The 15,272-nt window shown below is 37.8% G+C and overlaps 1 protein-coding gene across 1 annotated transcript; it reads right to left on the reverse strand.

The window, feature by feature from the left end:
• Window positions 1-13,963: 13,963 nt before the first annotated feature.
• Window positions 13,964-14,965, reverse strand: LOC148943742 (protein CFDP2-like). The gene has a single exon (XM_089101221.1). The coding sequence runs from the start codon at window positions 14,963-14,965 to the stop codon at window positions 13,964-13,966; it is 1,002 nt and encodes a 333-aa protein (XP_088957347.1).
• Between the last annotated feature and the right edge of the window lie 307 nt (window positions 14,966-15,272).

Genomic DNA, 15,272 nt, shown 5'->3' on the forward strand with positions numbered 1-15,272 from the left:
TTTGAAATCAGTAGTGGGTGCCCTGTGGATTCCACCGGGCAGTAACCCCGCAATACAGCCTGCAGTACCTCTGGAATAAAAGCGGTGCCAGTCACTCCCTCAAGATGCTGGTGCATATTACTTCATAAAAAACTAAGAGACGCAGTTGCATGTTACAATATAGGGAAGTTTTTTTCTGTGATCGTTATGTTTAAAAACCTGAGAAGAGTCAGGGTTTCTGTTATTTATGATTTTCCTGAGTTTTAGCTAATATTAAAAAAAAATCAAGAGTTGTTTACTGCAGAATTTCCAAGATTATTTTGATTAAAAATCTTTAGGGGCTTCTTTACCCTAGGATTTTTAAGATTCTTCATTTAAGAACCTTCAGGCCCCCACAAAGTCTAGATTTCCTTACAAGAATATTCAGGGGGCCCTGCTTAATTAAATTTCTTTCTTTTAATAGCACTTCTAGTACTTCCCTTCGCTGTAGTGACTTTACTATCCCTCTCGTAGATTATCTTCGATGGCTCGGTATTTCTATTACTAATAGTCTTCCGAGCTTGCGCCAGCGCAAAGTCTGAGATATTAATATGAAAATTAAATTAAGATATGCTAAGATTGTTGCCAATAGATCTTAATATAATAAACTCACGTTGGCCAAGCTCTACTAAACTTTTTGTGACCATTCAATTCTTTATGCTTCTGGAATTTTATTAATTATTAATAAGTTTCTTGTTCCTAATATTACTGAAAAACGGGAAGCACTACACAGAAAACTTTCAAATATTGCTTGTATTCATTTTTCTTCACACCATCACCTTATCAAGTTTTTTCAGTCGTAAGTTTTTTTTCTTGTATTTGTTTAGTTGTTTTTCTCTGTTTGGTCACTCTACATTTGTTAGTATTGTAAAGAGTGAGTAAAAATCAAATAATGATAATAATAATGACAGCTTGTGTCTATATTTCTGCTTATTAGATTCTGCAATTTGTGAGTTTTTTCTCTCTTCTTCTTTTCCCCCTCCTTTCATGTTATTTCTTTTTTGTTTTAGTTTCTTTTAAATATTTATGTGTTACTCTGTAACTGGTAATCTTTGATTTCTATATTGATTTGTGTTGCATTTTATGTGTTTTTCCTCGTGATACTCCACGTATTGTACCTCTGTATATTGTGTGTTAGAAATAAATAAATAATAATAATAATAATAATAATAATTAAGGACATGGTCTAAACATCATGCCAATATATTCATGCTTTCCTTCATTGTATGCAAGCAAATTCTCTGCCATTTTCTATATCGAAAACCGCAAGAAAGACTATTGATTTTATGGAGCCAAGGATTCCAATTATTTCCCGGGGTCATCTGCCAACTATTCTAACAGTAACTGTGTTATTTTCTTTTGTCTCCGGGGGAGGGGGATAAACACCGGGTACTAAAACAGAATTACCATCAGTCTTATATAAGATTCTGAAAGTGCGACGCCTTAACTTAAAAAAAACGGGCATGTCTCAAAGATGCCAACAGATAAGCTTCTTTCTATATATCCCCCACCAACTAAATTTGAGCTAAATTGATGCTCTATATTATTGTTTTATCAGTGATAGAATAACCCTAATTTCTCCCAAATTCATGAAAACTACTTTCAAGCAAGCTGGTAAAAAGGCATATGGAGGGAATAAACCGTTAGTAAAAGCCCTATTTTCTGCCCAAAAGCTGCTATTATGCTGGTGAGTCTGTCTTTCTATAGCCCCGAGACCAAGACCCCCCCCCCCCAATAAAACGTTTTATCAATGACAGAATAAAATTATGTTCTGACAAATTCATTAAAACCACTTTCAAGCAAGTTGGTTAAAGGGCATATGTCAGGTTAAACGTTAATAATATAAAGACCTATTTTCTGCCCAACATCAACTATCATGCTGGTGAGTCTGTCCTTCTATACCATCCAACGTTCAAATTTGAGCTACTATAAAACTCTTTTTTGAATTATAAGCTAAAATCCATCCCCTCCTCCCATAAAAAGTTTTATTATTGATGAAAAATCTAATTTTCCCGCAAAATCCATCAAAAGGGTTTTCAAGCAATTTGTTAAGAAATGAATAATCTGGGTTCAACCGTTAATGGTGTGAATCCCAATTTTCTATCTGACAGCTTCTGTTCTGATTTTTGCATGAAAGGGACTCTTACTAGCCGACAAATTTGAACACTATGTTATTACAAATGAATCGCAAATTGACGAGTTATTGTTAAACAGATTTAATTCTAGCACAAAATACTTATATAAACCCGTTTTCTAGAGTTTCGGTTACCATTGAGCCGGGTCGCTCCTTACTTACAGTCCGTTACCACGAACTGTTTGATAACTGTAAACAAATCTATTCTCAATTGTGGTCCAAATTTCAAATTCGTGGTCTGGAATTAAAGCACTAAAATTCTCTTCTTTTAAACTTAGTTTTACCTGCACGGGCTATAAAAACAATGGTTTTCTAGTATCGACATAGAAGGGCTAGGGTGTAATGAGTTATGTTTTTCAATGCAGAAGATGTAGTTTTTCACTTCATGGAAAACAAAAATGTATTTCTTTTTAAGGAAAATTCAGACCTCTCTCCCCAAAAGAGGGTAAGGACATGTGACGATGCGACCCATAGCAAAACTGGTGGTCCCTCCGGGCCCCCATCAAGGTCCTCAGATATCATGTATGCCAGTACATCAAGACCAACGGGCCTCAAGTAAGGGGAATGTGTAGGTACTTCTGCACGCCCTAAGCCATATGAAAGTGAAACTTCTGATCTTAAAGTAAGCATAAATTCTTTTATAATCTTGTATACAGCTTAATGTCTTAGTGGAAAAAAAGTAATGTTTTTTTCAGCTTAATTTATATTCTTGTTCAGGCTACGTCCTGAATATTAGGATCTACCGCATAGCAAGAGCCTCAGATAGTAGGGTAATGGGAGAACCCTTGTTCAATACCTCTGAGAGGGAGGGGCGTTAATTCTACTACCTCAACCGAAAAATAATCTATTCTTTGAAGGGCTTTGACTAAAACTTTTCTGGAAGCTATAAAGAGTATTGATATTACCTCCCATCTTTAAAAGGTTACACATTCCTTTTGGTTTACTATAGGAACCTTTTCGATAGTTTTGAGGGAAGACCCCACTGGTAAATAGCTAAAAATAATGCATTCTTCTCTTGAAAAGCGGTCTAAGAAGGAGATATGAGGGGTGGAGGGGTTGCCAATAGGTTTTTTCCTTCAGGAAAGCCCAAGTATATGAAGAATATTTTAGTAGCGTTTGACTATTGCCTCTAAGAAGAAGATTTGGGGTGTTACCCAATGGATTTATTTTTTTTCAACGTAATAATTGGGAAAGCAATTAAGGTGGGGCCTCATTATGAGAAAAGGCCCCAGGGAAATAGCTAAAAATAAGACAAACTTTTCAGAAAATATCTAAGATCACTCTGGTTCTAAAAATAATGTATTCTAGTGTTTTCGGAGTACTTTTGAGAGTGGGTATTTGAGGGTCCTTAGATTAGCATTGATTATCAGTTTAATAACAGGCTCCCTGGCACGTTAGTTTTGAAGGAGGATTGAGGAGCCTTAGATTAATATTCCTTTTTAGTATAATAACGGGCGCACTGGCCTGTTAGAATTATATTCCTTTTCACAGCTTAAAATCATAATTGATTCAAAGGGAATACTAATTTTTATTCTTTATTTTCAGGATGCAACCGGAAATGTCAGCTTGGATCAAGGATCTGCTAACAGATTTCCTTGGATCCCCAACAAAGGACACCAACACCCCCTCAGTAAGTTGTTAAGACTCTTTAAAACACTATAATACCTGAAACGTAAAAGGGAAAAACTTATGTGATATTTTTTGTTCATCAACTTTATAACTGGTAATGAGAAGGATGGGGGGACTAAGGACCCTAGGGGTCCATAAATGGTCATTAAATTCTTAGCTTGTAGTGGGGAGTCTATGAATGTGAAGGGTCCATGTATAGAATAATTTCTGGTCATTAAATTCTTAACTGGTAATATGGTCTAAATACATCCAAAGGAATTCCTATGGGACCAAGTATGGTTATTACGGGCTAGTGAGGTCTTTCAATCTCTCTATGCTCACTCTTAAATATACTATAAATTCTTTCACAGGTTGAAGTGTTTCAATGAGCTAATAAGCTCTTATAGTTTTCTACATTTACATACTAACGTCATAAGGAGCCTACATTGAGACGGCCATCCAGTCACTGCCATCCCAATTCCTTGACATTTCATGTACAGGTCCCAAAGAAAGTGAACAAGAGGAGGATTTTAGTCTGGGGGAGTCTTATTAGAAAACCTTCCCAAACCATTGATCTAGACTCTCTATTGAGGGAACTCGGCCTTGATAAGGACTATGAATGGGTCGAATAAGTGCTACCAGCAAGCGAAGTCAAAAGGGTACTAGAAGAACAGGCGCCCACTCCTCAAACTGATATGGGGGAGCCAGGGCAGAGTGGTGCCGGCTCACCTCTTAAATATCGAGGTCGAGTTTCGGGGATGTGTGCGATCCATAAAACTCGAAACGTGTCGAAGATCACAAAGCTATTGCAGTCTCTTTTGCCCACAGGTAAAGAGACTCGAGTAATACCATGCAACTGGTAGAGGTATTTGAGATATCGGATAGGGAAGAATGTGTAGGTGTGGCTATGGTTGCACTTATTAAAACAGCCGATGTGTCAATGTCATAACTATGCAATAAAAATTACTCAATTACACCATCACCCGTAGACGAGTTAGCTATTAAAACGAAAGATATGTATTGGGTCTGTAATAAAAAGTCGTTGAGAGTCGTGAGGATATAAAAGTCTACGACCATGATTACTTAAGTAATCTGATTTTATCAGAAGGGAGTAATTTTCGGAGGGTCACATAAAAATCTTGTAATGTCAATGTTAGGCAGCAACACTTTTATAGGTTTTCATGCACAATTTCAACAATGATATGAAGTTCTTATTACAAACTTTGGCACGTTTGCAGAAAGGTGAGGTTGTAAATGGCGCATGGGTAGATGGGTCTTTTTCTTACAATATCATACCCAAATCATCTAAGAATTCGCTACTTTTAGAATATAAATGATCAACAGTTGAAAATGGTAACATTTACACAAATGGTGCTTGAAGAAAATCTTTTTTTAGATTCCTATAGTTTTTTCCCTAAATCTCTAAATCAAATCATTCACGTGCAGAATTTGACAGTTTAATAGTTTCCCCCTCCTCAAACAGCATTTTCCAGATGTTGAAATGTATCATCTATTATTTTGTAAGGGCGTATACTTGTGTGAGTACTACAACTCCATTTCGAGGCTACGTGAGGAAAAATTTGCCGCCCATTGAAGCGTTTTATGATTCACTTTACGATCGTCAATGTACCACTGTCGAACTCGCTAAAAAATTTTGGGCCAAGGGAGGTTGTAAAAATAAGGAAGATTATTGTAAAATGTAACTGGTAATTGATGTCATGACGTTGTTGGATATTGTCTGTAAAAAAAACAGATAGATGTACGAGGAAGGTTGGCTGCACTTGGGCATTATTTTTCAAATCCTCACCTTGTGATTGATTTAATTCTTAAAATGAGTGACAAAAAATAGGTCTGATTACCAACGTGGATCACAACTTATTTGTAGACAAATCTATGCAGGAAGGGTCTGTTTTGATGAGGATCGTACCCTGAAAACTGATCAGACTGGACAAGCAACAGGGAAAAGTCGAATACGGTTTTAATAGATATGAAATCCCTTTATCCTTCAGCAATATGTCACATCTCTCTACTGTGTTGAATTACCAATGCCTAAACGATCCTTTTGTTCCAAATTTCCCCAGCTTTTACACTTTTGAGAAGAACGGACCAAAAGGATGTTTTTTTCAAAATTGATGGTGCAATACCAGTGGAACTTCATGACTTAATAGAGTACATTGTTTAACCGTGCATAAATAGACCGTTGCCTAGGGATTCATTGAGTCCCTATAATTTATCTTTGGTAAAGGACGGGGGTATGCACTGGACACTTTCAAAACAAAATCTTATTGTCGACCTTCACCCGAAAAAGAACATTGTTTTACATCACGTTTTTATGCAATAGATGCTAGTCAACGGTTTCAATGTCACAGAGATTTATATTACCCACAAAATGCAATAGGATTTAGTGTGGGAGCATTTTTTTCTGGTAAAGTTTTGTCTTTACAGATATATTTTTGACTAATTTATGACTCGGTAATTTTTTTTTTGGGGGGGGGGGGGGAGGAGGGGGTTAAACCGGGTAACCCTCCCCTGGATACTGCCTTGATATCTACCAGATAATGAATCTAATCCTTCAATCAACTCATCTCTCAATCTAGTCAATGCAGGAAATGGTGATGTGAGTGTAAAACATGGTTACTATGAACAATTTTATCCACAACAACCGCTCTCTGAAACGAAAAATTTTGAAATTTATTTCAGTGAAGACTATTTCATAGATTTGACTTCCAAATTTATAGATTTATATGTCACTGTCAAAAAATCTAACAGTGAAAAACCAATAGCAGCCGAAAGGTTATCCTATGAAAAGTCTGTACTAAACAATTTGTGTAGGCAATTAATTGTCTACATAAATAGAACATTGGTGAGCACAAACACAAATCTTTCAGATTATTCATGTTATATACAGTTCATGTTGATGACTCCAATGTCTTATAAGCTTTTGATAGGTATGGCTATTGGACAGTAATATAAAACGAACACTGACCCTAGCAATATACTTAGCGATGCTACAACTAAAGATTTACACTTGGTTGGGAAAATAAATCATGAGATATTGAATATACCTCAATGGTTGCCTTCCAATATCAAGACTGATATAAAGTTACAAGTTTCTTCTTCCAATTTTATTTTGCGAAAATTAGTTGGTACTGCAACCGATGTGACATTCTCTCCCACCTGGGCAATACTTCTTTTACAAAAACAACAAGTCATGAAATCTGTTGCTTTGGCAATTGAAAAATTAGGAGCTAGTGGAAATAATATCAATTTGCCCGTTCCTTATACAATCACGAATCAACGGCATATTACTACAGGCACAAGTACCTACACCGAGTCATTATTTATCAATGAAGAAATTCCTTTAAAGCCTGCTTTGGCTTTTGTAAAAAGCGCCAGTGCCGTTGGATCATATACAAATTCTTCACATAAATTTGAAACGTTTGGTCTTTCATCTTTTGTGCGTAAAGTATGTGGGATTCCACCCTAGTATTTATCCTTTGATAAATCCTACAGGACCTCATAAAAATTGATATTGCAATCCCTAGATCGAGATTTACGATTGTTTGAAAATTGTATAGCCGATAAAATGTTTGTGAAAAACTCATTGTATAATTGTATTGGATTTGCCCGGTACTCAAGATTGGAATATTATCCAAATGGGAATAGTAAGTTCAGAATGTATATTTCCCAAACCATTAGAGGAGTGTTGAATTTATCTCGATAAATTAATTTGAAACCTATTGGGAAATTACCCCTGATGGAAATGTTTCATTAGACTTGGCTCCATGAACACAATTCAATCAGAGATCTTTTTTCATAGTGCTCTGTCATTTTCTTTTTGTAATAAGACAGGTTTTCAATAAATAATAATAATAATAATAATAATAATAATAATAATAATAATAATAATAATAATAATAATAATAATAATAATAATAATAATAATAATAATAATAATGATAATAATAATAATAATAATAATAATAATAATAATAATAATAATAATAATAATAATAATAATAATAATAATAATAATAATAATAATAATAATAATAATAATAATAATAATAATAATAATAATAATAAATTATATTAATAATAATGATAATAATAAGAATAATAATAATCAATAAATTCAATTTGGATCATTAAATGTCCAAATACAAATCCTATCTAATACCCTCGGATTTCCTTGAGAATATTCAAAGGTTTAACAATACTCTTATCATTGTTAATAGTAGCCCACCAACTTTAAATACGGGGCATTGCATATGCATCTTTCAAACAGCGAAGAATAATAACATTTTATTCTCTTTTATTCTTCCATCATTTGAAATGTTGATGAGCTTATTCTTCCTAATATAATTTAAAACAAGGACACTACTAGTCTCTTTTAAAAACTGAAATCAGATGTAAGGTTGTTTTACAATCATGCCAAGGTAAGTATTTTCCCATTGATGACATTTATCATAGTGACAATTGGATACTATAAAACCTCTAATGATAACCTCTAATGAGAGTCACAATGTCTTCAACACAGGAATTGCAGTCTTTAATTTTCAATACGTATCCTCCATGCAATCTGCATGGATTGCTTAATCTACACTTTTCTGATAAATATCAGCAAAAGTACAATTCTCGCAGAATGACCAGCTGCCCAATGTATATAAATATAATGGACATTTGTAAAATATTTTCAAAGTTCATCTCACGTTCAAAAAGAAACTGACTGGGGGAAAAAAGTCTTCTAGGAGGATCAGTGACGACATAAAACTTGTTCGAGTTATTTTTTTTTCTAGGAATGGTCATCTAGTTAGGGGTTAAAAGCAAAATCGCAGTATAATTGTGTTTTGTTTCAATTAAAATATGAAGAAATTGAGTAATTTCATTGGGCAGCGACGTAAATTTTTCAAACGATAGTTGAAAGAGGGGGGCTCATTTATCATTACAGCGTTGAGCATTCCTTGAGAAAATATTTTGCTTTGAAGAGATAAATCTAGAAAATCATCATCTAAAATCAAATATTTTTCAAATTTTACTAGATTCTGTATGATTTTTTGTTTCTCAAAATCCACACATTTTTATTCCTGTCACTCTCAGTATCAATTATAGACTAACAATAGATCTTACTAGCAAAAAACTCGGTCTTTTTTATAGATCAATTCACTTTTCAATGTATGTGTCTATGGGTAAATTATCTTTGGTGCTAGTTACATTGTTTTTCAGCAATTTTAGTACCTTGTAGATAATCTCCGCTAGTGCCCTTTTATTTTACTTGCAATCTCTCTGTCTACTACCACAGTATTTTTGTATAGGTAACAGTTTCGGCATCTAGACAAGATATATTGCATGCCGTTGTGGGGGTATATTTGTCTTCTTTTTTCTTTTCGTTGAACGGTAATAGTAAAAGGATGGTCATAAGATCTATCAACGTCTATCGTTTTACCATCAGAAAGAGTTTGACCTTCTTCATCAACTAGAAGTTTTAGGCTTGCGTTGTCTTTCAACACTAACTTCTATGGAGATATTGCGCTCCCAAGTCCACCTCTATGACACTTGAATTTTCTCAATACTCCATAAATTTCAACTCCTCATTTGCATGACAACGCACGCATACACATCCAATATTGTTACAGTTAGTAATTTATCATAATTCAAAGATTTATTTTTCTCAACATTCAATGGTACTACAACGTTATCATGAAGACTTGCCTTCTTTGAATATTTCTTCTTCACTTTTTTAAAATAAGATGTAGATGTTTATCCTTCTGATGTTGAAACAACACTTAAGATTGCGTCACCCTACAATACACAAGATTGCGTCACTCTTAACTCAAATTATATAATATACAAGTGCGTCTCTTAGTTTCCTATGGCTTAAAATACACCTGCATAATAAGGAAATGACAGGCACCGCATGTATTGCGGGGTTACTGGCCAGTTGAATTGCATGGGAGGAAGGGGGGGGGGCAATGGTCAGTGGCAACCATAGGGCCCCCACTACTGATATCAAATCTGAAGAAGTCTAAAAACTATTAGCTGTAAGGATTTTACCAAAGATTCGGCCAAAAAAACTTTACAACAGATTCTAAGGAAATTTCCCCTCGATAATTCCCTCTGAATATCTCAACATGCAAAATTGAGCTGGCAACAAGAAAGTTAGACGGAAAGAAATGAATTGAAATAGGAATTCACTCAAATTGCCAAGTGTAAACTTTCTCCCTGAAAAGTTTAACCCCAGAAATTTCCCACCATGGATACCCACCCTAAGAACTAACCCCTCTCCCCATCCCCAAATGATGTTTATATACTTCCCGATAACAAAATGTATCCACAAACATTGGGCAAATTTTTTAGCCTGTAAGCCTTCCCCCATAGGCTGTGGAGCTATTGTTATCCGAAAAGTCATAGTTATTGTATGTTTCAATGATTTTGGAAAAAAATGGCTATCTCAAAATTTTGATTGAATTACTGAGAGGAAAAAGAGGGCCTTGGAGGGGGACTAATTCCCCTAAAATACCTTTCCTCTTTTTAATTTTAATAAAATTAATTAGCTGTATTTGGTGCATCATAGGGATAGTTTGACGTAGTGTTTTGAAATTATCGTAAAATAAAAATTCGGTAAATAGAATTGGTAAAATTGGTGAAATAAGAGTAGTACTCCCTCCATTGATTCTACAATGCCCATACCCAGAAGGCTCAAGCACTCCCCGGTTTCTAGCTGGCAAGATTCCCGCCCCTGGCATGATTCCGTGCACGCCCTGTTTCTAGGTTAAATTCCCGTGACATCCCTCGCAAGATTCCCACCCCTGGCAAGATTCCGAGGTGTTTCAGTATGATTACTTGGAATGTGGTCGGGATAATACACAGGTAGTAGTAAATGAGGAAAATTGACAAGTGAAGCTTCTAGTCCCTCGCACCTGTGCAATGCGGTCAGCTGTTTCTAGTGGAGCCCTCTGATGTCACGACAGCCACAGGAAAAATAGCATTGGATTTTAAACAGAGCCCTGTTACGTGAAGCGACACAACCCCGTTTCAAACGCATCTTATATTATGCGACACACCTTCGCGCTTTACAGTGCCAGATAAATGGAGCTACCAACCCCTCAGCCCATCACATCTACACAATGCGGTGACGACACACCCTTTTGGACTCCAATGACGTCACAACACACCCCGTTTCAAACGGTCACGTCTATTATGCTTGACAAAATTTCATGAAGCCTTGCGACAGGAGCCCATGGGGGAATCCCTGCTTGTAAAGTAACGACAGGTCGCACATTACGTAATGGTGGCACACACTTTATGTAAGGTCACGTAATGATTGCGCATCCATCATTGTTAGTTAATACCATTTTTGGCATATTATTTGTTACTCCAAACGTAACGCGTTTATGTTTTATTATGATTTGCCAGTGTGGTCTCAGAAATTATTTACGAAACAAACGCTTTTTTTCTTTCTTTAGTTGTTTCTTTTGTCTTTTTTTCTTTAATTCTTAACTCTGCCAGGACTCGAAAGGTCAATTTTCTTCCAAAGGATTTGTGCCCTAAGCAACACATCTAACAAGTCATTCCCAGTATTATGTCTTACTCCTTACATTCTAAAATTAACCTTTTGCGTGTGAGTGTTTCTCTGTTTAGCTTTTCCCAAGCAATTCCATTTTTAGCTTTCTAGAATTACATGTTTCGTGCACCTGTATAATTGACACGGATAATTGACGCGCTCTGAGGAAACATCTATTACCGGGAATTTCACCGCTCCATTTTTTCAGGAAGTGATGTCAAATAATATTGTCAATTATTACTAATGTATTTATAGCGATAAAGGGAAATGCATCCTTAAATTACGTAAACTCCTTAATCGTCCTAAATAATACATCTTAAAAACCCAGACTTTGTAAATAAAATTTCTTATTAGTAAAAACAAATTTATAAAGAATATTAAAAACATAGAAAAAAGCAGTTAAAAAACACGACGAACAAAATTTAAAACGTGAAAAAAGGCTTTATTCTCCTAGTTACAAGTCAATTACCCATTATCGAAACGAACACGCCTCATACGGCATTGCAGCCTAAAACAAACTGTTAACCTAGACATTTATTTTAGTCAAAGAAGACTGTAGTTACTTACTTTACTTTACTTTTGGTGGGAACCAGACGATGAACTGTCCTGCCCGGCACCAAAGGATCTTGAAATGACTTCCAATGACCACTTGGACCTGTCAGCTGCAGCTTCTCCGGTGATCTTCAGCCAGTCTTTATCCCATCTCTGACCGTGTCTCCTGAATCCTCCCCGCGGTTCCTGGTCCTCTCGTATTTTTGCCAAATGTTCTTCTTTTGTCCTCCTGGGTTATGTTTCCAGAAGGGGGTTGGTTTGCAGAAAAGGACGTCTCGACATGTCGTGCCTTCGGGACGGCACAATGTGTGGCCGAGGAGCTTCAGGTGACGTTTTTTAATGATAACCAATAGCTCTTCTGATTGGCCACAGCGACTCCTTACTTCAATATTGGAAATCCTGTCCTGTCCCTTAATACGGAGGATATAACGAAGGCAGATGTGGTCGAACACATCCAAGGCTCTTGCGTCTTCAGCCTTGATCGGCCATGTCTCGCAAGTATAAAGTAGTACTGCTCAAAAGTTGCAACATAGATTCTGACTTTTGTTTTGGTTGAGATCTCCCGTCTGGTCCATAGTGCTTTTTTCAGACTAGTAAAAACTCCCCAGGCTTTTGCTATGTGGGCAGAGATATCCCTTTCAGCTCTGTCTTCTGGTGTTATAATAGAGCCAAGACACTTGAATTCCTCGACGTTTTCTATTGGCTCGACTTCAAGGGTAACCTGGGAAGGAGCGGGTTGGTTAAGAGCCAGTACTTTAGTCTTTTTGCCACTGATGGTCAGTCTGATGCACTTTGAGACCTCAGAGGTATTGTCGATCATGCCTTACAAGCTGTCGGCGGTGGTTTCGAGCTCAGCAACGTCGTCTGCAAAGTCCAAGTCTATCAGGGACTGGAGGAAACCAGCTATTTATCTGGAAACTATTCCACTATGGTTTCTCATTGCAATATTCATGATCCAGTCTATCGTGTAGTTGAATAATATAGTCGAAAGGGGGTATCCCTGCTTTACCCCAAGCTCGACCGGAAACTTAGGGGTGTAATTGCCAGAAACACAGATGCAAGTCTCAATATCCTTATATATACTTCAGAGTATCTCCATTATATATTGTGGCGTACCGTCTACAGCCATAATTCTCCGTAGTTCCTCTCTGGTGAGGGAATCGAAGGCAGCTACAAAGTCAATAAAGGTAATGAGAAGGGGTAGAAGAAACCTGCTGTACTGCTGAAGGATGAGACGAATCGTCAATATCTGTTCTGGACAGCCTTTGCCTGGTCTGAAGCTTGTCACGTGTGTCTTTGAATCAATTCAGAAGAATGGCGCAGAAGATCTTCATGGCATGGTCGATCAGGGAGATACCTCTATAGTTTCTGCAAATGACCTTATCTCCTGTTTTGTATAGTGGAATGAGGACTGATACTTTCCAGTCTTTTGGGAAGGTCTTCGTCGTCCATACTTGGACAAACATGTCGGTTAGGCGGCATAGTAGAGTTAGTGAGGACTTGAACATTTCAGAAGGAATCCCATCCTCACCTGGAGTTTTATTATTATTCATGCACTTCAGCGCTTTTTGTACGTCCGCAATACTTGGCGGGTCGAGATTTATTACGTAGGGTTCTCTATCAGCACTCAAGAAGGCAGGTAGATCGCACGGGGGTTTGACAGGGTTCAGTAGCTCAGAAAAATGCTCTTGCCAGCGTTCCATGCGTCCTTCTTCTGTTCGGATGAGTTCTCAAACTTGTCAGTGTGTCAACCGCTACAGGATCGTTTCCTGTCGCTTCTTTCAGGTGTTTGAACATTTTCCTGCTGTTGTGGTTCTTTGACGCTTGTTACAATTCATTCGCCAGATCTGACCAGTACTTTTCTCTGTCCCGTTTCAGTGACTGTTTAACTGCTTTGCAGGCTACTTTTAAGGGTTCTATTGCACCCCCCGCGAGGGGTCGCTTCTTCTCGACTAGTTCTATGGTATGGTCAGAGATCCAGGCTCGTTGTTTTCGTTTGTGTGACCAAGCACCTCCTCAGCTACGTCTTGTGTCACAATTTTTATATGCGTTCATTCTTCGTCGACGTGTGAAAGACTGTTCAAGGGTTAAAACCGGTTGCTTAGCTTTAACTCGAAGTCGGCTTTAATTTCCGGGCATCTTATTTTTGACACATCAATGCACTTCCCTGTCTTCTGTCGCTTCTGTCTACTAAGGTGGTGACGGACTTTGCAAGTGAGGAGACAGTGATCAGATCCATTTAAAGATTCTGTGTCTGCTCCTCTGTATACCCGGGCATCTGTGCAGGAGCTTCTCCATCTTCTGCTGACTAAGGTGTGGTCAAACTGAGCTGTTATTACGCCGTCATTCGAACGCCGTGTTACGATGTGGAGTCTCTTGTGCTCAAAGAGAGTGTTTATGACGCATAGGTTGTGGTATCCGGCTAGCTGTAAGAGCCTTTCTCCATTGATGCATCTGTTACCAACGGTATGGTGGCCAATAACTGCGGCTGTGTTTGGGTTTAGTTTGCCAAGCCGGGCGTTCCAGTCTCCACAGACAAAGAGCATATTACGCCTTGGTGTCTTGTCGATTATCCTTTGTAGGTCATAATAAAAGGCATCTTTGAACGCGTTACTGCTATCCTCTATCGGAGTGTACACAGCCATTATGGTTATGTTGCAAATATGGCCTCTGAATCTAATCATGGTAATCCTTGGTGACACTGGCTCCCAAGAGGTGACGCATGATGCAGTAGGATCGTATATAAGGAACCCCATTCCTTGTTGGCCGGAACCATCCTTGGGACGTGAGTTGTAGAACTGGAATGAGTCAGATTTGGAAAAGTTCAACTCTTTGGACAGAACATCATTCAGTCTCGTTTCTGACAGACAATAAACGTTGATTTTATACTTCTGTGGCTCCCTTGCAAGGAGCAGTTGCGTGGATTCCTCCTTGCAGCTACAAACATTCCACGCACCAATACGTAAATGTTTTCTTGATCGGGTGGCTTGCATACTTGTCGGGCCAGGCACCACCCTGACCTGGTCCACGTCGGCTACCGCGAACGCCGTAGCAGTAGTATCTCTTTGTATTTGATCTTCAGTATCCATTGGTGTTTCATGGAAATTGGTTTGAACAAGGGCTCCCCAGACTTTTGCACTTGCATAGACCGTTGTCCAATTCCGGATCTTCCGCCGTTTAGCAGTTGTCCTCCTGGAGAGGATCCTCCCACGATGGTTTCCTGCAGTACCATACAATTTAACCCATTACTGGAAGAAGGTTCGCAACTAGCGGGACGTGTCCACACGCCAACGAGCCCTACCCAGTGTGCGCCAGAGGGGCCTTTTTCCTCCTCCGCCTGTATTTATGACCCCCGGGCGAGGGTACCCCAGTTTCAATTTTGGACTCCCAGGGGCT

Source organism: Artemia sp. Qi Xiang Cuo, chromosome 15 (assembly GCF_049724085.1).
Source record: "Artemia sp. Qi Xiang Cuo chromosome 15, ASM4972408v1, whole genome shotgun sequence".
Classification (NCBI taxonomy): domain Eukaryota; kingdom Metazoa; phylum Arthropoda; class Branchiopoda; order Anostraca; family Artemiidae; genus Artemia; species Artemia sp. Qi Xiang Cuo.

Bases quoted from the DNA above. Each gene is read 5' to 3' on its own strand.
- LOC148943742 (XM_089101221.1), bottom strand. From the start codon at position 14,965: ATGGATACTGAAGATCAAATACAAAGAGATACTACTGCTACGGCGTTC.